Source organism: Erpetoichthys calabaricus, chromosome 8 (assembly GCF_900747795.2).
Source record: "Erpetoichthys calabaricus chromosome 8, fErpCal1.3, whole genome shotgun sequence".
Lineage (NCBI taxonomy): Eukaryota > Metazoa > Chordata > Cladistia > Polypteriformes > Polypteridae > Erpetoichthys > Erpetoichthys calabaricus.
In genome coordinates, this window is record NC_041401.2 from 180040047 (window position 1) to 180063951 (window position 23905).

Here is a 23905-nt window from a genome sequence, read left to right on the forward strand (position 1 = left end):
TGTCAGAAACCTGTTCAAGCATATCAGGAAACCAGATAACGTTCAAGTGAACAACAGAGAACATTATGTACCCAGTAAGACTTGACAGATGTCACGCACACAGGAACTCGAGAAGTATTGAAAAGTATTGTAAGGACAAACAATGTAGTAGAAATGAGACTTTTATTTTGGGGTGTGTAAGTTGTTTAATGTTCTCTGCTAAAACAATCAAAGTAACCAATCATGGGTCAATTTTCAGATGGAGCAAGCTAACAAACCAATCGGAGTAAATGTCAGGATTAATTCAACACTCTTATGTAAATTCAATTGTCTATAAATATGAGCCTGTAACTTTACTTATTGACAATTCCATCACAGGATGCTGCGATGGAGTGTATCCCTCTTCATGAAGAGAAATAAAAGATACAATGGATGAGCTTCCTCCTGCCTGGTTCTTCAGGTTGCTTATTAAAAGATATATATTTAAGGTAACAAGTTCTACTACACTATACAGTGACAAACAATGTGAAAAAAGTCCATGGAAAAAAGAAAAAAATTCTCATGTAACTCATATTGCATAATTCAAATGTCCAATAAATATTTGTATAGTCAAAACGTACAAAATGCATGCATTTTTGGCTAAAATATATAACAGCAGTTACTTCCTAAAAACTCTGCATTAAACGTAAGCAAGGAAGACACCATTTCCACAATGCTGTGTGTATGAATTGAATATAATAATAATAATAATAATAATAATAATAATAATAATAATAATACATTTTATTTATATAGCACCTTTCCCATTCTCAAGGCGCTTAATCTGCATCTCTTCCTCATTCAGTGGTGAAGAAACCTCTGCAAGTGCTGCACATCATGCTCACAGTTTGGCAGAGAATATCAGGTGGTAGATTGTGTCAGTCAGGCTGATCATTATCCCTAGCCACCGATGAATCAACAGACAACAGAGACATGGCACCACCTTCTGCCACCTCCAGCCCCTTACATGTGCCTACTGTTCTACACTGAAACATATCCCCTCAAAATTTTGTGCATGTGTGTATGTGCCAGCATGTGGCATCATCGGTACCAGCCAGTTATTTTAAAATGGAAGAATCAAAGCATTTCCTTCTTTGAACTTGCCTTTAGTTAAAGGAAGACAAAGAAATCTACATTTGTAAAATATTCATCTTAAGCTAAGCCCAAGTGAAAACAGTTGGGTTAGCTTGGAAATGCTGGGCTTACTTATAAGTAGAAATAACTTAATTCTAAAGCTACTACAGTACTTTCAATTCATGGGGCACTACCCAATTCAATGAGAGGTAGGAACAGTAGCCTACATTGTTACTAAGGTAGAAACATGTGCCATCCCGGCTGGGACGACAGGTTCTCTTCTTACCTGGCTTGGAGGCCATGAAGAAGGATGGGTATAAGGGATGGAAGTACATTTCGAGACAGGGGTTCAACATTATTCTACACAGGAGGCTTGTATGAAAGGACAAAATAATCGATGGACAAATGTCCTGTCTGGATTGCATAATGCCCCCTTGCCTAGCTGGGTGGCCGTATGGAGGAGGCTCAACACCATGTATGGCTGGGGATACTGACCTGGAAGGGTGCTGCTCCCTGTTTCAGTTGGTAGGCAGGAATAGTTCATAAACATAGGGAGGGTGCTTCACCCATATGCTAGGTGGCAGTGCTTCACTTTTGTGATACTTATAGTCCTGAAGGGCAGCCGCCTTGGTTTCCCTGAGTGCCACCACAGGGCACTGCTGGGAGAGGACTCCCTCGGTTTATGGCAATTCTGCCTGACCTGGAGGCAATTCCTGAGTGTAATGTTCTGATGCCCAAAGTATTCCGGCATAAATACAGCCACTCCATCCTACACAGTAGTACAATTCTTGCCTCGGAAGAAGTGGAAGTTTGAAGGAAGGAGAACAAAAAGAAAAGAATTTGTGCTTGTGTGAAACTAAGATTTGTAAGAAGGTATTCTGTTAAATAAACAAGACTTTAGAAGATGTGACTGAATCTGAATAAAAGTATACTCTTTCCAGTGAATTCACAAGCATATAATATTAGATTAGACACCCTACCTTTTACCATAGCAGATCAGTTTAAATACCTAGGGGTAAATATCACAAGTAAACATAAAGCTCTTTATCAACAAAATTTTGACGTCTGTATGGAACAAATTAAGCAAGACCTAGATAGATGGTCAACCCTTTATCTCACTCTAGCCGGAAGAATTAACGTTGTTAAGATGAATATCCTTCCTAAACTTCTCTTTTTATTTCAAAACATTCCAATATATATCAATAAATCATTTTTTAAGCAATTAGATTCAACAATAACCTCATTCATTTGGAACTCAAAACACCCACGTATCCGAAGAGCGACCCTACAAAGACCTCAGGCAGAAGGTGGCATGGCTTTACCTAATTTTCAGTTTTATTACTGGGCAGCAAACATACAAGCCATAAAAACTTGGACACAAATAAATGAACATACACAGGCCTGGTCCGCAATAGAAATAAAATCCTGTAGTACTTCTTTATACTCCCTGCTCTGCTCTCCAATAAATGCAAGTTATCGCAAATATACTAATAACCCAATTGTGCTTTACTCACTTAGAATATGGAACCAAATTAGAAAGCATTTTAAGATGGAAAATCTTTTATCACTGGCACCTCTGCAAGAGAACCACCTCTTTCAACCCTCGCAAACATATCCAGTTTTTAATACCTGGAAAAGTTTTGGGATTAAAATGCTCAGAGATCTTTACATAGACAACATATTTGCATCATTACATTCAAAATTCAACCTCCCAGCTACACATTTCTTTCACTATCTTCAAATTAGAAATTTTGTTAAACAGAAATTGCCTGATTTTCCCCACCTCGCACCGTCCACAATGCTGGAAAAAATACTGCTCAATGCCGAGGAATTAAACACCATTTCCGCATTATATAAAATCCCATTAGAGTCCCTACCTTTCAAAGATCCGAAAGGACATTGGGAAGAAGATCTCTTAATCAATATATCAGAAAAGGAGTGGAAGGTAGCAAAGCAGAGAATTCACTCGAGCTCCATATGCGCAAAGCATAGAATTATTCAACTAAAAATTATATATCGAGCTCGTCTGTCTCGCTTAAAACTGTCCAAAATGTTTCCAGGGCAAGATCCAACCTGCGAATGCTGCAACCAAGCTCCTGCCTCACTGGGTCACATGTTCTGGGTCTGCACCAAATTAACATCATTTTGGACAAAAATTTTTAAGTGCCTTTCAGACAGCCTTGGGGTCACAATCCCTCCTAACCCACTAACAGCTGTGTTCGGTGTTCTTCCAGACGGACTTGAAGTGGAAAAGGACAAGCAAACGGTGATTGCATTCATTACACTTTTGGCACGCAGACTTATTCTGTTAAATTGGAAGACTCCTAACTGTTTTATATTATTTGAAATTGGAAAAAATCAAATTCTCAGTTAGAGGATCTGTACAAAATGTTTTCAAAACCTGGCAGGATTTAATCAATATTATTTTAGAATAAGAGAAATAACTATTACCGCATTTAATTCCCTTCTCCATCTCTTATTTACCTAGATATTTATTTCTCCCTTTCCTTTGCTTATTGTTGTCTTATTAAAAAGCCCTAAGCAATTCTCCTTTAGCTAAGCTCTCCTTCTCAGGGGTGGGGTTTGATTTGTCTTTAATTTGTTTGGTTATAAATTAATCTATTTGTATGGAATGATTACAATAAAAATTAATAAAATATAAAGAGTGCTGACAAAAAAAAAAAAAAAGAAGACGTGACTGTCTTTGGTCCAGGTGTGCCTGGGGTTTGGGGCTCTGCTAAGACCCCTACAGGACACAGCATGAAAGCTGTATTTTATTACTGGTGGCCTGCTCTCCATTATTTGACACTATACATATGAAATGACAGATGTATGTCCTCCAAGTAATACAGCAGGGTGTTTGTTTCTTGTATGACTGAAACAAATTTGTAGATGATAGTGCATAAGATGAATGGCGTAGCCACACCAAACCCCATCTTCCTGAAAACAACTCCTGAGAACGTCCAGGGTTATTCACCTTTCACCTTCTACTTCCATGATATTTAAATCTTGAATTCCTTATTTGCCATAAACAACTTCTTGTATTAGGAATTTGTCATTTTTCACATATCCCAACTATCTCCCCAGATACACACATAGAGTTTTGGGGTTCAGAGCACAGAGTCAGCAACTTGTACAGCACCCCTGGAGCAATTGCAGGTTAAGGGTGCTGGCTCAAGGGCCCAATGGAATAGCATTTCTTCTGTCACTGCCAGGATTTGAACTGGCAACCTTCGAATTACCAGCACTAAATCCTTAAGGCAGAGAGCATTTAACCTCCACTTCAAGGACAACTCCTTACTAACTACACTACACTACACTTTGGCAGTTATAGCCAAACCTTCAGTCCTGGTCACTTCTTAGCTCACCCAAGCCACACCACCAATGCTGTTAAGATCCACACCTGAATGATGATCTTGTTCAATTGGACCTTGTCTTGGGCCAGGCCTTCATTTAGTGAGCTCATCTTGGCCAACGAATCCCGCAGTTTGGACTCCTCTGTCTTGAGCCTGTTGAGTGCCAGAGTCAGCTCCGCAGTGTTTGTTTCTGCCTGAAAATTTAAGGTAAGTTATGGTCAGTTAAAAGTTGTTCAATCATTTATTATTTTATAAAGCACCATCATAAGGCACTTTTAGGGTAATAATATTATAATAAGACACTGTCCAGTTTAACAGCTGATTAGTATTTAGAATAAACATAAACATGGCTAATACAACCCTTATTAGTGACCTCATTAGTGTACCTGACAGCTTTTACACTGGAAGAATTTAGAGCAGTATACAAATCCAAGCTAGCTGACCAAAGACTATAGGGAAATTCTTAAAACAGTCATATTAGTTAATTAGGAGCTTGGTATTCATTCAAGTTTGAAAGCGCGGTAAATAAAGGATGTGTGCAGGAGTTCTCCTCAGCCATGTGTGCTTTGTATTAAAGAGTCTGTGATGGAGGTTTTCAAAGATTAATTCCAAATTTTAGCTTTTGTCATCCTCAAACACTCCCTGGCTGTCACATTCTTTGTAATGGATCAAATGAAAAAAATCTCTTCCACTCAAAGGTTCATAAAGAACAAGGAAGTCATAAGAAAATCTTTAGATTACCCTAGACAGAACTTCAGACAGTCCTGCCTTCTCCGTTTCCGAAACCTCCTTGTCCAATGTCTGTTTCTGCAGAGACTCTTTGACCAGAGCAAGTTCCTTTTTGAGTGCTGAGTGGCGCGTCTCACTCTGCTCCAGCTGCTTCTGCCTGAAAGAAGAAGGTTGTCTTTGAATTAAAGAACTCCCTGAAAGAACCTGTCATGTTTTCTATTCCTATGATCATGAACTTGATAATGAGATCACAAATTGGTTTGTGAAGGACCCCAAACCCACCACCACCATTTCTTTTTGAAAGTCTCCTCCCATTTCCCCCATCACATTACTCCTAGCACTCGTCCAGAATCTCTAGGTGTTTCTTTTCATGCTTCTTATTGACTTGACTTTTCTCTTAGGTCCTCCATGGCTTCACCTTTTACATTTGTTTGTCTCTCTCAAAGACTCAATGCTCGTCTTCTTTCCAATCTATCTATTGATGCTTCTCTAACTTTATTGGAATTATCACCATATACTGTAATTATTCCTCCGGCAGAATCAAAGAGTGACACTCATCTAGAGATCCCTCGTGTTTCTTTTTATGCTTCTAATTGACTTGACTTTTATTTTTGGTCCTCCATGTCTTCCTCTCTTACATTTGTTTGTCTTTCTCGAAGTCTCAATGCTCATCTTCTTTCCTCTTTACCTACTTTTAATTCCGATAAAGTTAGAGAAGCATCGCCATATACTGCAATTAATCCTCCAGCTGAATCAAAGAGTAATCTCAAGGTCTTTCTTTCCTTGCTTTCTAATTTATGTCTTCATCCCTTACATTTGTTTGTCTGTCCCAAACTCACACTGCATGTCTTTTTCCCTGTTTATCTACAATTATTTCTCTAACTTTATTGGAATTATCGCCTTATAATGATTCCTCCAGCTGAATAAGACCTTGTGCCACTCTTTAAAGATCTCCCCATGCCTTGACATGTACATACACTCTTCTCTGAAGACCACCTCTCTGTTATATTTCCTTGTATGGTACTTGTAGTTCTATCTCAAACCTCCTCTCTGGAGGTCTCTTAGTGGAAATCCACCAAAGTCTCTGTTCGTCCCCCCCCACACCCCACTCTGGTCTATTGTTTAACTGATTCATTCTTCTCTAGTGACCAAGGTGTGTCTACATCTTTCACTGTTTCCTTGTGAACTCCTCCTCTTCTGGTATCTTAATTTTGACCTTTTTGACTTTCAAACACCTTTGTATGGAGGTGTCTGGATATCCTAACATCATTTTCAAATCTAGTTCCCTCCTTTACTCATTCCTTCAATACATACGTTTTTTTTTTATTGTGCTACTCATCTTAAATTCCTACCTGCAGGTGAGAGGTCTTTTTTTGTGTTCCCCCCTCACATTTCCAGCTCATTGTCTCATACATCTCATTCTTCTATAAGTTTACTTTATTGTCTTCTTTCTCAGCTACTCTGCCTTTTGTCTTGGTATCTCTCAACATGCTACTTCCAGAGAGGACCCTCAGTTCTTTAGAGGTCTTTCCATGTGTTAATCTCTCTCGAGTCTCTTCAGCCTGTCCCCCCACTATTCTGTAGAGACTCCCTTACCCCCACATTGTTCAGTTCAGCTTATTTTTGTGTAGCATTCCTCACTGACTTCACGCTCAGCAGCTTCACAACTAAACTTTATAAATTACTAAATACATATTTCATACACAAAAACAGTAAAAAGCAAAACTGAAACAGTTCCAACATAAATGGAAACTAACAGTATATGTGTTCATGAACATTATTGCTGGGCTAAGCCTCTGGCCAGTAGTCTTCTCAGACCACTACCTCTTATCTTGAGGTCTTTCCATGTCTTCTTCTCTAACACTCCTTGGCTTACCCTCTTTCACATTCAGCTCTGGCTCGATCTCGCTCTTTCAGTGCCTCCTCCTTCTCGTCAATCTGGATGTCTCGCTCTCGCTGCAGTGCCGCCTGGGCCAGCTGGAGCTTATCACACTCCTGTTGCAATGTTTCCACTTGCTTCTGTAAGCCCTGCACCGTCTTTTCCAGATTTGCCTTCTCGCTATGAGAAACAAAGAGTGACACAATCTCACATCAGCAATTCACTCATTGTCCTCTTCTGTTATGGATGTCCCCTGCTTCCAGAAGTTCTCACTGAGGAAGTCAGTGAGGCCAAGACAACTTACAAGAGAACTACAAGCAGAGTATTCAGCAGATGTGTCATGGATAAGTGAAGAACGATAAGGAGAAAGGTCAATGAGCTAACATCTAGCTCTATAATACCTTTGTAGTCTTCACGTATGGACACAATGTTTGGAAAATTAGGGTAACCAGTGAAATTCATAAAAACCCTCTTTGCATGAATTCTTGGGATTCAGCCTCTTTCAATGAGACATCCTCTATCATCAAGATTTGCTCCTCTTTCTCTACCTGCCCATGTGTTCAGCTGATGACTTCAACCTGCCCACATCCCTCTGAGCCAAGTCCTTCGCACGGTCAGCATTCTCCATTTCATCTTTCAGCTGGTGGATTCGCTGCTCCAGAGTCTGTCTATCTGCTTCTCGCTCTGCTACTTGTCGTCTCAGTGACACTACCAGCTCCTGGGATCCCTCATAACGTCCTCGCAGCTCCTGTAGAGAAGATAAAAGAGATAAAAAAAAATGGCTGAAACTCAAGTCTATTTTTGGCCTTAGTTAAGTTCCAGGAATAAACAGACTGGAAGGGTGAATCATTACAGTATATTTAGGCTAAATGTCTTGTCACACACGTGCGCATGGGAGTATCTGAAGGGCTTACAAAGGGATAATCCCATGCCAGACTGGAGGGTGACAGAGTGCACTGATCTTTCCTCTTTTTCATCGGCAGACCAACCAAGGGAAATTTCGCCTAGTTTTGATGTTGCCACTTCCGGTTCCAGGCCCCTATGACATAATTTCCGGTTACAGAGGCCCTATGATATCACTTCTAGTTTCAGGGCCCTATGATGTCACTTCCGGTTCTGGGGCCCTATGACATCACTTCCAGTTCCGGCCCCAATGATGTCACTTCCAGTTCCTGCCCTGATGACATCACTTCCCCTACCCAGCTTTAAAACCGCCACGTTTGCCTGTCTGTACTGTTCTGTGTTGGACTGAAGTCTGTAAAGTCCATTTTTTTTGAACCACAACATCCGTATTGACAGCCTATCTCAAAGTATATGGGTGGCTGCCCCCAAACCTTTCTCTGTGTCGTGTGGAATCCTTTCACAGTCTTTAAGATAAATTGTCAGAAAGGCAAAAACTGACAAGCCAAATGTTGATCTCATCCTTAGAAATAGGCAGTAGAAGTGATCTCTTCTGTGTCTAAAACTTCCATACTGCCATAAATGCTCATCAGAAATCTGTCTTGATACAAATTAAGCCGTATAAATGCCTTTGTCAGCACTGGACAAAACTGTTAAGAGGACATGAGGACATTTACCAATGAGGACTCTGAAAGATATATGCAAGGACCTCACCCTCGTTCAGTTTACCTGCATTTGGATCTGTCTCTTAGACAGGGCCGCACGTACTGCGTCTACCGTCGGGTTGGCTGCTCCTGCAAACAGTACACGACGTGGGGAGACTGATCGGCGTGGTGAAGCTCCTCGGCGAGGTGACGGTGAGCGGACTGTGGAGGATCTGGCCATGATGGCTGAATCTGCATCCCCCTCAGCAATCGCCTCTGTGCCTCCATCAGAGTCTGCCAGAGCAGCCTAAAAACAGACACGGGGAGAAAGACAATTAAAACAATGAAAAGGCTTAGTGGGCTGCAGAAAGGTCATTTACTAATTTTGTGCATAATACAGTAGGTTTGGAAAGTACTCAAACCCCTTCACCTTCTGTACACTTCATTGTTTGGTAGATTTAATTTTAAATGGATAAATGTGCCATTTTTGGACATCAGTCTACGGTCAGTAACACATAATGACAAAGTAAAAAAATGCTTTCAGAAAGGTTTTATTAAAAAATCAAAAACTGGAATCTCTAATTCCTATTGGCATTCAGACCCTTTGATTTGGTACTCCACACTGTGCTCAGGTCCATCCTGTGTGCTTTAATTCTCCTTGATGTGTGTCTAGAACTTGATTGGTGTCCACCTGTGGCAAACTGAATTGATTGGAGAGAATTTAGAATGGCACACACATGCCTGTGTATAGAAGTTCCCACAATTCATACTGTATGTCAGGATAACAACCAAGCTATAAAATCTAAGGAACTCTCTGCAGAGCTCTGTGATCAAATTATGGAGAAGCATAGATCAGGACAATGAGATAAAACAATTTCTAAAGATTTGAGTGTCCTCAGAAGCACAGTGACCTCAAGGATTATGAATTGGAAGAAGTTTGGAACCACCAGGACTCTTCCTAGAGTTGACAGTCTGTCCAAACCTTGTAACCAGGCAAGAAGGGCATTAGTCAGAAAGTGGTCACTTTAACAAAGCTTCAGAAGTCTTCAGCCGAGATGGGAGAACCTGTTAGAAGTATAAAAATCTCAGCAGCACTCCATCAATCAGGCGTTTATGGTAGAATGACTAGACAGAAGCCACTCTTGAGTTAAAGGCATATGAAAGTTTAAAGGATTCTGTTACTTGAGGAAAAAGATTCTCTGGTCTGATTAGACAAAAACCAAACTCAGTGGGCACAACTCCAAGCATACGTCTGGTGAAGACCTGGCAGTACTCATCACCTGTCTAATATCATCCATACAGTGAAGCATAGTGGGTGGCAACATCATACTGTGGTGGGTGATTCTCAACGGCAGGGACAGGGAGACTGGATAGAACTGAAAGAAGAATGAATGCACCCCAAAACAGAAAAGCTTACATGCTCCAGAGTGAGTATGACCTCTCACTGGGTTGACAGACAGTTCGCTTTTCAGCATGACAATGACCTGAAGTATACATCCAAAACAATGCTGAGGTAACTTTGGGACAAATTATTCTGAGTGTCCTTGAGTGGTCCGGCCAAAGACCAGACACTTCCAATCCAATCTAATGGAGACTGAGAGGATCTACCAGGGAAAATGGCATAAACTGCCCAAATCCAGGTGTGCTAAGATTGCACAGACTTACCCAAGAAGACCTGAAGGTGAAATTACGGCCAAAGGAACTTCTACTAAGTGTTGAATTTAGGGTCTGAATAGTTAAATGAATAAAAAATTTCAGTTTTTTATTTTTAATAAATTTGCAAACATATCTGAAAACATTTGTCATTATGGGTTATTCAGTGTAGATTAATGGTCAAAAATGACAAATGTATCCATTTAAAATTAAACTGACAACATAATTAAAAGAGTACAGAATGAAGAGGCCTGAATACTTTCTGAATGCACTGTATATTTGTACATTTTCATTTTTTTCCCAGTCTTCCCTGTTTATACACGAGTGTCACCCACTTCCCTTGAACAATGGCAGCTGGACTTTAATTTGTGCTCAGCATACACATACTATACCTGCATCACTTCATGAAGAGTCTGCTGCAGGAGGTCATTCTCCGCTCGCAGGGCCTCCATCTCCTCCACTTCCTTGTCAGCCTGCTGCTGGCATTGACTAGTCTCCTAGACAAGGCAAGAGTTGAAAGATGTAGTGCCATGGATTTTAAATGTTATATTTTATATTTTAGTTTATTTTTTGCTCACACAAACAAAAATGAACTTAATCTTACAAGGACAGTTAACAAATTGTATCACTTTAAAACAAATATTTTGCTCAAATTAACAGGATAAATTTAACACTTAAGAAGAAGGCAGGACATCAAAGCATCCTGTTTTCCTGAATTGTACCCGAGTTGATCACAGTAACAACAGTTTAAACAGAGAAGACATCCAGGAGATGCCCAAAGCTGTATTCATTATTTTATCACACGTCAAGAAATGGGCACCTAGGACTAAAATTGGTTTACAGCTTGGGAAAAGAAGACATGCTGATTCCTCAGGCTGTATGGATTATTATTTTATAAACTGCGAACAGAAGAATATTCTTGGGACTAAGAATTACTAAATTGGTTTACAGCCTGGGAAAGTAAGACATGTTACGTGGAATCTAATGATAAATATGCCTCGTGTGAAAGGCAACATCAGAAGAAGATGAAATGCAATGACAGAGCGATGTCAGAAGAGGGTGAGAAATGTTCAACCATTTTCATCTGATCGTCAGCTAAAGCATTTCAAGAATATCGATTGCTAAATAAATGCCACCCTGGGACATCATCTTTGACATCTTTGACTTTTCGTAAGACTATATATATCCAGACTTTGCTATCCACATTTTCTTTTATGCTTTTCCTTACTGGTATTATTGTTCTTAAATAAATACCACACTGCTTTTAACTTTTTATACTTTGTCCTCATATCTAGATTGATTGAAGTAATAAGGTAAATATTTAGAGCACCTGGAGCAGTAAGGAAGTGCCGTATGATCCGAATTGCGAGGTTTAACAGGCTGAGGATGACGAGCTCTGTCCAGTAATGAACAGTGCGTTAAAGTAAGACATTCATTGGTTGATAAATGGCCTATAGCCAAGGATGCTGAGCCTTTGTATGTTTGAATATATATATATACTAGCTGACGCCCACCATACCATACGGCGGTGTAAGAATAGGAACAGAAAACGGTAAGAAAGGAATTCAGAAATCAAGAAGAAATAAATACTTCTTGAAAGACGCAGTTGTGAATAGATGTTGCCATGTATTGATAGTACTCCTGACTTGTTATGATAACTCGACTTGCGTTGGAAAGAACAACAGGAAGAACGTCTCCAAATCTGTCCCAACGTGATGCAACGAAATCTACTGCCCTATGTCATAGTGAGAGTGCATTGCCTTCGTCAACCGTTTGTGTCAAGAAATAACCCACTGATAGGAACAGGCAGTTGCCGGATCCCGGAATAGAGATGATGTTGTACAAAAACCCATCGACAGAGAAGATACTGTCGTTCATTTTATAACAAAGGCTTAGGAAACAACCATCGCAGTATAACGAAAATACGAAGGAGCGAAACCAATAGCAAGGAGTGAAACCAATGCCAATGGTCGATAGAGTACCTTTCTGTAGCAGGCTACGGAAAAGACTCCCAGGCTCACACATGGCTAAAGTGAAAGGTCACGCGGACAGGCTAGATATAGGGCGGTGACGTGACACCAATGGGGTCATGAGAGAGGAGCAGGGAACGCAGTAGTCCGAAGGAGGAATAGGAATCAAGAAAAGCGGTGTGGGGGTGTATGGGAGGCCTCAGGCAGTGTGGGGAAGGGTTTGGAAGAGCAGGAATAGGAATTGAGAAATGCCGGGTCGGCTGTGTGTGGGTGGGACTGCTTTTGAACAGGAAGCAGGACGAACCAGAGGAGAAATATATATAAGAGATTCTTGGAGACCAAAAGTAATATTTAGGTCTGAGATATATCTAAGACATTGTATGTTGTTGAAAGTCTCTACAGTTTTGAGAGTGTTGTGTCATTCATATGGTACTTATGTGGTACAAGTACTAGAGAGTGGTGCATACGTCATTCACACTGCACTGTTGTGGTTAGGGTCTGTGTGTATGCATATATCTATGTATGTGTGTGTGTGTTAATCTTAAACTGTGACAGTAGACCAACATGGTAGTGAACCTGATGAGTGCACTTATCCCTGAAGAAAATAAGTAAAGGGTAAGTGGAGGAGACTATCACAAAAATGGTGGAGTGTGTGTAATTAGGATAGGCTTGTATAAAATTGACCATCCCACCCACAACACGTACATTATATGACACTTAAGTCTCTACTTCACAGACAGCTGCTGCCTCGGATCCTCATACTAACCAATGCTTCCAGCCTTTGGCCGAGAGAAGTGCTAGCTCGCTCCTTCTCTTCATTCTGGGTCTTCAGCCGTTCAGCTTCCAGCATCAGCCCTGTCAGCCTGAAAGACATGGAATGAATTTTAATGATGGATTTTTTTTTTTTCCCCTCATGCTATAATCATGACAGCAAACCTACACTTATTGATGTCAATAGGGACACATTTACAAATGTAACGTTTACCTGGCATTAAGCTCTGCCTTCTCAGTATCACATTTTGCTTGCATCTGGATCATGTCCCGCACCTTGTCACGTAGTTGTTCCTCTAGCTGGACTATTTGTGCTGTGTGTTTCTCTAGCGCCAGGGCTGATGAGCTCTCGTTAGTACGCAGGTTGACACCCAGGTTGAGACAGGAAGCATGAGCGTTACGGGTGGCTTTGGCCATCTCATTTCGCACTTCAGAGAGATCCCTGCAGGAAGCACAATTATCAGTTTGATACCACTTCTTCTGAATATTTTAATGTTGAGGCAGCATCAATCCAATAAACCTGAATTAAAATGGCACAGGAATGGTCCTCTTTTAAATGGTAAACACCTGAGTATACAAGGCCACATTGCTAATAGGTCATTCTACTTGTGGCCATAAATACCATAATGCTATAAGGTCAGGGTCTGAATGCCACCTCAACCCTCTCCCCAACACAGCAAACTTTCTTCACAGCACTCACCTCTCTGTAGCACTCTTGAGCTCACAGACGTAACGCCGAAATCCCACCACTTGTCTCCAAAGGGCCAGCAGACGGCTGTGCTCACTACTGAAATAATTATGGAAGGACTGTAGAGAGGAAGAGAGAGACAACTTTGAAAATATTCAGTCATACCATCATGAGTCACATTAATCACAAAAACCTTGGAATACGAGATCAAACAGCTTTAGGTCAGCTGGACACTTAAAAATATTCAGACTATAATGTCCTAGAAGTTCCACTCATTTGTCAAATGTGTGCTACTTTGGAACATCAAATCCCATTTACAAGCATCAGTAGTTCGTAATGAGATATGAAATTACTTCTCTCTATTACAAAAGAAAAGCTTGAGACGAGACTTTTGCCAAGAGATTTTTTCAAGTCCCGCCCTCCTCTCAATCATTTTCAACCACGGTCCTCTCACCTCTCATTTGTGTGAATGCTTTTCTCAGACACAGTTCCTGCACTATCAGCTCTTACAAATTGTTATGTTTTCCTCACTTTAAGTTCCCAATAAAAGAAGACTTAATATGTCCAAATCTTATTGAAGAATTTAATCCCGAAGGGTTATCAACAGAAGAAATGAGTACACGGCCAATCCTAGCACCGAGAAATGATGAAGTCAAATGAATTAACGTGAAAATTGTTGATCGGTTACACAGCAAATTGGTTAAATGTGTAGCAATAGACTATGCTCAAACAGTTGGTGGTGATGGTGCAGAAGATGAAATCATCAGCTTACAATATCCCATAGAATATCTACAACCATTAACACCGTATGCTCTTCCACCAGCCAAATTACTGTTGAAAGAAGGATGTATCGTAATGTTATTGCCTAATTTATGTCTGAGTGATGGGCTATGCAATAGGTCAAGATTAGTTGCATTCAAAATTGGTCGAACAATTCTGACATGTAAAATTTAATAAGGTGACAAGAAAGGTCATGTAATACATGTTCAGGGGATAACATTAGACACCAAAGGTGATCTTGATATGTCATTTATATTAAAACGTTTACAGTTTCCTGTTAAAATAGCTTTTGCTGTGACAATTAACAAATCAAACAAACATTCGAAAAAGTTGGTTTATTTATTAGAGAGAAAGAAACAATATTCACTCATAGGCAGTTATACATTGCGTTGTCACAATGTTAGTCCAAACAATATTGACGAAAAGTTAATTCACAAAATTGGTTTTACTGAATTTTTACAGTAAAAGTGTAAGTTTAAAAAGTATTTGCGTGTTAATTTCAAACCCAAACAGAACAAAAACGTATAACAGAATGAATACCTCTAACGCAACATGAAACATAATTTTCTTTCAATTTATTATGTTTTACTATTTTTTTACTATGGTTTATTACTCCCTGTAATGTAAAATAGTTCTATTATACATATGTAACAATACCCATGAAAATAACAATTTGTTTAAATTGTACATCCACATTCCTATACGCGAGCGGCAGATCCGCGAAGTGGCTAGCACGTAGCGCCCACCCAGGGGTTGGCGAGCGAAGCGAGTAGGGAGGCAGAGCCCCCTAGTTTCTATAAATAACAAAACTCAAGATTCAGCAGGCCTGGAGTAGTACAGGTGTTACTGTATAACAAGACAGTTGACATGTTGATGGACCATTAAACAATTATCTGGTGCGATTTGCTTTCCTATTTTACAAACACTCATTGAGAAAATTATTAGGAACACCTGTACACCTGATTATCCATGCACTTATTGAATCGTCCAATCATGTGGCAGCAGTGCAATGCATAAAATCATGCAGATACATGTCAGGAGTTTCAGTTAATGTTCTCATTTAAAACCAGAACGGGAGAAAAATGTCATCTCAGTGATTTTGACTGTTGGTTGATTGTTGGTGCCAGATGGGCTGGTTTGAGTATATCTATTGATCTCCTGGGATTTTCACACACAACAGCCTCCATCCATCCATCCATCCTCTTCCGCTTATCCGAGGTCGGGATTGCGGGGGCAGCAGCTTGAACAGAGATGCCCAGACTTCCCTCTCCCCGGCCACTTCTTCTAGCTCTTCTGGGAGAATCCCGAGGCGTTCCCAGGCCAGCAGGGAGACATAGTCCCTCCAGCGTGTCCTGGGTCTTCCCCGGGGGAAGACACAACAGCCTCTCAACTTCAAAAAAACATCCATTGAGCAGCAGTTCTGCGTATGGAAACACACTGTTGAAGAAAAATGTCCGTGGAGAATGGCCAGGCTGGTTCAAGCTGACAAAAAGGCCAACTCAGATAAACACTCTGTACAACTGTGGTGAGCAGAAAAACATCTAGAATGCACAACACATCTAACCTTAAGGCAGATGGGCTACAACAGTAGAAGACCACACCTTCTTCTCTTTCTCCCCGGCTTACCCATTGCTCGTGCAGCGAGCAGGGACTCAGCAGCCACGAACTCCTTTCTGTCGACCCCCATCTTGGCTGCCTCTGGACCTTGCAGCCAGACCGTCCGAGGTCGGCTCTTCTCCCATCTTCCTTCACGCTCACTTGGTCGCACCTCAGAAGCCTAGGGAAGGCAACTGCCTTGCTCGCCGCACCCCACCAGACTATTCAGTGGGGTGAACGAGCCCCAAGAGTGTCACAGCCAATGCTCCTTCGCGGGGGCCCAGCTTGTACTGCCTCCTCCCACCAGGTGGAGAGATCAACCCTCTAAGGCTGCCTTTCACGTTTTTAACCTCTGTTTGTTCTTTTCCTTTTTTTTCCTTTCCCTTGTGCCGGCCCGTATATATTCCTGTCTACATGGGTACAGTGCCTTAAATCATATTCCGCAGGAAACCAATGAAGCAATTGAGAATGATCGCACCCGCACATGCAGGTGCAACTTGCCCCAACTACCCCATTAACTCCCCGCGGTCGTGCAATTGCTGACACGGCTTTATGGATTTAAAATTGACAATATATTTTTGAAGTCGCGGACCCGCTATACCACACTCTACATGAGTATTAATCAAAGGCTATGGAAATACAAGGACAAAAATCAAGGTTGTCCCATCCGAGTGCTACAAGGGAAAGTCTGAGTTGGAAGAAGATTCAAGGACATAAATCGTGCCTAGTAAGGATAAGTCATTGGGCACAAGGCCTGAATGTGACAGGGAAGTTGACCCTTTTACTGTGATGTCCCATTGGTCAAAAAGATGCATCAGGGAGACATAAATTCAGAGCTAATACAGAAGCTCAAGACCCCTATCTTTTTCAATCCAATCCATCCAGAGACCGTGAAGGATCAGAGACCAACCAGCTTACTATGAAGAGCCAACTGGCAATCTAGACATATTGGATGCCTAGATGCCTAGAAAGAAGAGCTGCTATCTATCCAGGTTGTATTTGACATCTATGGCAGAGCGACGGGCGCTGAGCAGGCTCCTGTCAATCATGGAGAATCCACTGCATCCACTGAACAGTATCATCTCCAGACAGAGGAGCAGCTTCAGCAACAGACTGCTGTCACTGTCCTGCTCCACTGACAGATTGAGGAGATCGTTCCTCCCCTACACAATGCAACTTTTCAGTTCCACCCAGGAGGGTAAACGTTAACATTATACAAAGTTATTGTCTGTTATACCTGCATTGTTATCACTCTTTAATTTAACATTATTTTTTATCAGTATGCTGCTGCTGGAGTATGTGAATTTCCCTTTGGGGATTAATAAAGTATCTATCTATCTATCTATCTATCTATCTATCTATCTATCTATCTATCTATCTATCTATCTATCTATCTATCTGTCTATCTATCTATTCTGTATAATTTATTTCACTAACTTTACTTGGCTTTTGTTTAAAGCATATTAGGAACCTTAAGTAAGAGAATGTTAATCTATAATGCATGAATACAAGTGTAAACCTTCTCTCCTGCTTGTTTTGGGGCTCAGGGGTCATATATATATATATATATATATATATAGGCATCACATCCTGATGAGCTGAATGACTTCCGGCCTGTCGCTCTAACATCACATGTGATGAAGACCATGGAGCGGCTGCTGCTTCACCACCTGAGGCCACAGATCTGCATTTTTTATTACTCTTTAATTTAATATTTTTGCTGCTGGAATATGTGAATTTCCCCCTGGGATTAATAAAGTATCTATCTATCTATCTATCTATCTATCTATCTATCTATCTATCTATCTATCTATCTATCTATCTATCTATCTATCTATCTATCTATCTAGATATACATTAAAAGCTTAGAATAAGAATTTCAAAGGGAAGCTAGCCTTGTCAACATACAGGCCATAGATAGATAGATAAATAGAATTATTTATTGTCATTATGCATACACATAACAACATTTTTTGTTGGTAGGACTCAGCTTCAAGGCAGAATACTTAAAATACACAATACACAATAATTAATAAAATAAACATAATAAGTATAAAAGACAGCAGCAATAAAACATCATCAAGTCCAGACTTTTCCTGAGGTAGTACGGCTGCAGAGACCAGTGATCTGTGTGCGTGGGTCTGCAGGGGAGGAATACAAGTGTGTGTGTTTGATTAAAAGTGTGTGTGCTTGTCTACAGGGGGGCAGGTTAGGGGTAGATGTATTTGTGTGTATCAACAGGGGCAGATGGACTTCACAGCTCTGGGGAAAAAGCTGTCTTTCAGTCTGCTGGTACGTGTTTTTATGTTTCTGTACCGCTTTCCCGAAGGCAGTGATACAAACAGTCAATTTCCCGGATGGGTGAGATCCGCAGCTATACGTTTGGCCCTCTTCTGCACCCTTCCAGCATATACAGAGTCCAGGTCTAGGAGAGGACTTCCCACGATCCCCTGTGCTGTTCTCACCACCCGTGCCAAGTCCTTCCTGTCCTGTGCTGTGCAGCTGCCATACCACACTGTCATACTGTGACTGAGAATGCTTTCTATAGTGGATCTGTAGAAGTTTGTGATCAGCCGAAAGGAGAATCCAGCACGTCTCATCTTCCTGAAGAAGAGTCTTTGTTGGACCTTCTTTACCAGGTGAGATGTGTTCAAGGACCAGGTCAGATCTGATGTGATGTGGATACCCAAGAACTTGATATTGTCCAAACACATTACAGCCTCCTCATGTATGAATATAGGAACATGTTCTGTTCTTCTGGACCTCCTATAGTCCACAATGACCTCTTTGGTCTTGCTAGTGTTCAAAATGAGGTTGTTGGCTGAGCACCATAGTGCCAGGTGTTGTATCTCCTCCCTGTAGTGAGTCTCATCATCATCTGATATGAGACCCACTACGGTCGTATCATCCGCAAACTTCACAACCATATTTGTGGCTCTTAATGGCAGAGCAATCGTGCATAAATAACATGAAGAGTGCTGGGCTGAGCACACAACATTGTGGCGTGCCTGTGTTCAAAACCAGTGTGGCTGATGTATGATCTCCAATTCTAACCACCTGAGGCCTGTTGGTGAGAAAGTCCCTGATCCAGAGACACAACAATGTGGACAGACCCAGATTATGAAACTTTTGTACCAGCTTGTCCAGGATTACGGTGTTAAACGCTGAACTAAAATCGACGAATAGCATCCTAACGTAAGTGTTAGGGCACTGCAGATGAGTCAGGGCTGTGTGAAATGCTATTGAGACGGCATCCTCTGTAGATCTGTTCCTCCTGTAGGCGAACTGATGGTTGTCAAATCCAGCAGGGATGGCATCCTTGATGTACTTTAGGAAGATTCTCCCAAAGCACTTCATTATTACTGTGGTCAGAGCCATAGGGCGGTAATCATTAATGCAGGTGACCGCTGATTTTTTAGGCACTGGCACAATAGTGAAGGATTTGAGGGAGACAGGGACCATTGCAAGCTGTAGAGAAAGGTTGAAAATGTCCAGAAAGACTCCTGTCAATTGATCAGCACATATTTCAGTGTCTTATCCGACACCTTTTCTGGTCCTGCAGCTCTGTTGGTGTTGATCCTCCTCAGGGTGGACCTCACTTGGTGTAGTTGCAGGACTAGAGGCTGATGCTGCTCCTCCAGCCAAGGGAGATGTACAGTCTCCCTGCTGCTAGATGCATCAAAGCGTGCAAAGAAACCGTTCAAGGTGTCAGGGAGACTAGGGTCATAGCTGACCTGCTGATCGCTGTGCTTATAATCCATGATGGTCTTTAAGCCTCTCCACATGTTCTGTAGGTCGTTTTTATCAAAATGCTCCTCGGTATGCTGTTTGTATCTGTATTTTGCCAGGTTTATTCCCTTTTTTAGTTCTTTTCAGGCTTTGCTATATGCCAGCCTGTCACCTGTCCTATATGCAGTGTCCCGGGCTTTAAGCAGGGACCTCACCGTACTGTCCAGCCACGGTTTCTGATTTGGAAACACCCTAAAGGTCTTCGTGGGCAGGACAGCATCAGTCCCTATATCCCTCTAGATATATCCCTCTAGATCTGAGCCCTCTTTGAACACTCTCCAGTCAGTATGCTCAAAACAGTCCTGTAATGCTGAAGATGCCTCCTCAGTCCATACCTGTACAGTTCTGGTAGTCGGTTTCATCTTGCAGATCTTGGGAGTATAGGCTGGGATCAGCTCCACTGCGAGGTGGTTCGACTTGCCCAGATGTGGGGCTGCTACAGCCTTGTATGCTCCTGGGATGTTGCAATAAACTCGATCCAGAATGCTATTGTCTCTAGTTGGAAAGTTTATATATCCTCAAAATTTGGGAAGCACTGCTTTTAATTCTACATGATTAAAGTCACCAGCCACAATCACAGCAAGTCTGGATTGGCATTCATTTGTCTGCTAATCAGACAGTACAGCTCTTCCAATGCTAATTTAGCGTTAGCTTGCGGTGGGATATAAACAGCCACTAACAGGATGGAGGAGAACTCTCTTACCGTCTTGAATGGTCTGCACATTAGATGACTTTTCCAGTGCATTTCAGTTGTAATTTCATGTGTATAATCTTAGTGAGATGGAGGCAGTTGGTGACGTGCTCCTGTGAAGGCCAATCAGGTAATGTGACATAGCCAGTGATTCACTCCAACTACTCTTGACCCATACAGGCTTGATTTTGTTCTTTAGTTGTAGGTGTGAGCTCTGTTTGTGTGAGAGCTGACAACCAATGAATGCTCATCTTGAAGTACAATGCATATAATGCAGCAGCGAGGAATAAGGAAGGCAGGTGTTTTGGACCTCACAAACAGAACAAAAGATCGTCTGTCTAAAGTCTCGACAGAATGGGAATAAAAGGGAAGAGATTGCGGCAGCATTCACTGTACCTCTCGCACAGCACGGACTTCATCAGGCAGCATGTTATTGGCTGACACAAAAATAGACGAGCATGACTTGGCTAGGGGGCTGGCATGCAGTCACTAAATTTTAACAAGTCCAGCTATTTTCAGTTATGGTTCAGTGATGAGATCAGAAATTCAGTCAGCAAATCTGACATACCCCACGACTAGAAGTTGCGTAACGTGACATCGACTTAACTGAATAACAGAAAATCATACCTCCTCCTCTCGTCTCCAGTCAGATTCCCTTTGTTCCAGCTCCTCCCGAGCCTTGGTCCAGTCTACGGTGAGCTTTCGGATATCTTCACTCAAACCCTGATTAGCCACATTGGCCTGGTCAAGCTGCTCTCTCAACATGGCATTCACTTGGGCTAGACTGGCACTTCTGGTAAGAGACAACAAACTAGAGATAAGTGGCATTCAGGACTCATCCATGCAGAGTTAGTCTCTTGCCCTTGTATTCCAAGGAAACACCTGAAGTAATTCCATCTTGCTAATCTGTACCTACTAAAGAAATGTAATCAGCTTTCTGTACTCCACAGCTGCGCACTGACAAAGGGCCAGGAGATACCATACATAGATACAGAATGGTCCAGATCTAATTATGCAACTGTTCGACTGACAACCGTCTCCCCGCCATTTTGGAATGCATGGCAGATGCTGCCATCTATTGGCAACAAAAAGAATTTCAACTGAAATCTCTATGTGCAGGGCAGGTGCTGTGAATTCTCTATGTAATAAACTTAAGTTGTAGTGTAATGAAAATTGCATAATTAGCTTTGGACCACCCTATATGTCCGAAAGTATTTGGACAGTGATACAATTTTCATAATTTTGGCTCTGTGCGCCTCCACAAGGGATTTGAAATGAAACAATCAAGATATGATCAAAGTGTAAACTTGCAGTTTTAATTTAAAGCATTTAACAAAAATATTGCATGAGCCATTTTGAAAAGACAGACATTTTATACATGGTGCCCCCCATTTTAAGGGAGCTCAAAAGTATCTGGACAAGCTAACATAATCATAAATATAATGATCATTTTCAATACTTGGTTGAAAATCCTTAACAGTCAATGACTGCTTGAAGTCGGAATCCATGGCCATCTCCAAGTGCTGGAAGTCCACCTTAGTAGTGCTTTTTCAGGCCTCTACTGCAGCTGTCTCCAGTTGTTGCTTGTTTGTTGAACTTTCTACCTTCATTTTTGTCTTCAGCAAATGAAACGCATGTCCAGTTGGGTTGAGGTCAGTGGATTGACTTGGCCACTGAAGAATCTTCCACTGCTTTGCGTTGAAAAGCACTTGGTTTGCTGTCACAGTAAGTTTTGACTCAATGTCCATCTGTACTGTGAATCATTATCCTATCAGTTTTGCAGCATTTGTCTGAATCTCAGCAGACAGTATAGCATCCTGTACACTTCAGAATTCATCCTGCTACTTCTGCCAGCAGTCTCATTATCAATAAACACCAGTGACCCACTTCCATTGGCAGTCACACATACCCATACTATAACACGGCCTCTCCCATGTTTCACAGATGATGTGGTATTCATTGAATCATGTGCGGTTCCTTTTCTTCTTCATACTCTTCTCTATCCATCATTCTGGTACATATTGATCTTAATTTCATTTGTCCAAAGAAAATTGTTCCAAAACTGGACTTTTGTTTTTTTTTATAATTTCTGGCAAAGTCTAATCTTTCCTTCCTATGCTTGAGGTTTACCAGTAGCTTGCACCTTGGTGGTAAACCTTCTGTCTTTACTTTCATGAAGTCTTTTCTTGATTGCAGACTTTTGCAATGATGGGTCTACAGCACAGAGAGTGTTCTTGGTTTGGCTAAATGTCGTGAATTGGTTTTTCTTCAGCAAGAAAAGAATTCTGCGATCATCCAGCACAGTTGTCTTCCATCGTTGTCCAGGCCTTCTGCTGTTGCTGAGCTCACCGGCGTGTTCCTTCTCCTTAAGAACATACCAGAAGGTTGATTTAACCACACCTGGTGTTTTGCTGCTGTCCCTCTAAAGGGTTTGTTTTGTTTTCTTGGCCTAATGATGGCTTGTTGTTACTTCCATGGACAGCTCTTTGGACCTCATAATGAGAGTTAACAGCAACAGTTTCCAAAGGTAAATGTTGGAATTGGCTCCAGATTTTCTACCTGCTTAACAGTTAAAGAAATAATGAGGGACCGGCTCACACCTGGCTATTGAACAGCTTGTCAGTTAATTGTCCAAATACTTTTGAGCCCCTGAAAATGGGGGGACCATGTATAAAACCGAGTGTCATTCCTTGTTATTAAACCCTTTGAATTAATACTAAAAGCCTACACTTCAACCATGTAATCGTTTAATCATTTCTAATCCATTGTGGTGGCATATAGAGCCAAAATTATGAAAACTGTGTCACTGTCCAAAATACTTACTTCCAAAATAAGACAAGTTTAAAAAATGCATAAGTACTATGAAAATGGACTATAGGCTTAAAGGCTTAAATGCAATGGCTCTTCTTCCCAGGGATTTGACACTACTCAAAAGATGACACCCTACCTCTGCTGCTCCTCCTCCAAGCGGATAAGAGCGTTCTCCAAGTCATTAGTGTGCTCCTCTTCATCGGCTCGCAGACGCCCTGTCGAGATATCTAGTCGACCCTGCCATGAGAGAAAGTGACCATCACTTAGGGTCTTATATTTGCCAAAAATGACAGGTTTTTAAGTCTGCAAACATGAACACCACCCATGTCCTCTTACTGGACTAGTAGAAAGAGTTATGATCTGCTTACATTTGACTGCTTATTCACAGTTTTGAAAATGGGAGACAATTTAGTCAATGTGAACATCCATTTGGAAATCAATAAAGTATTATTCATCTATCTATCTGGCATACTTTTAAAACATTTCTTAAATGTAAAAATATACAGTGCCTTGTGATGAATGGCGTGCAGGGACAGGTGTCCCAGTCAGGATAGGG

The 23905-nt window shown here is 41.3% G+C and overlaps 1 protein-coding gene across 4 annotated transcripts in view; it reads right to left on the bottom strand.

The window, feature by feature from the left end:
• Positions 1 to 23905, bottom strand: part of LOC114656662 (rootletin-like) — a 141008-nt gene that overhangs the window by 51176 nt on the left and 65927 nt on the right. For all 4 annotated transcript variants that reach the window (XM_051930741.1, XM_051930742.1, XM_051930740.1 and 1 more), the window contains 11 exons: positions 23486 to 23586; positions 21166 to 21331; positions 13695 to 13801; positions 13209 to 13436; positions 12990 to 13086; positions 10646 to 10750; positions 8686 to 8907; positions 7605 to 7804; positions 7054 to 7236; positions 5190 to 5334; positions 4496 to 4642 (listed from right to left, as the gene is read on the bottom strand). In XM_051930741.1, the coding sequence (XP_051786701.1) occupies positions 4496 to 4642; positions 5190 to 5334; positions 7054 to 7236; positions 7605 to 7804; positions 8686 to 8907; positions 10646 to 10750; positions 12990 to 13086; positions 13209 to 13436; positions 13695 to 13801; positions 21166 to 21331; positions 23486 to 23586 (1701 nt within the window). The remainder of the gene's footprint in view (positions 1 to 4495; positions 4643 to 5189; positions 5335 to 7053; positions 7237 to 7604; positions 7805 to 8685; positions 8908 to 10645; positions 10751 to 12989; positions 13087 to 13208; positions 13437 to 13694; positions 13802 to 21165; positions 21332 to 23485; positions 23587 to 23905) is intronic.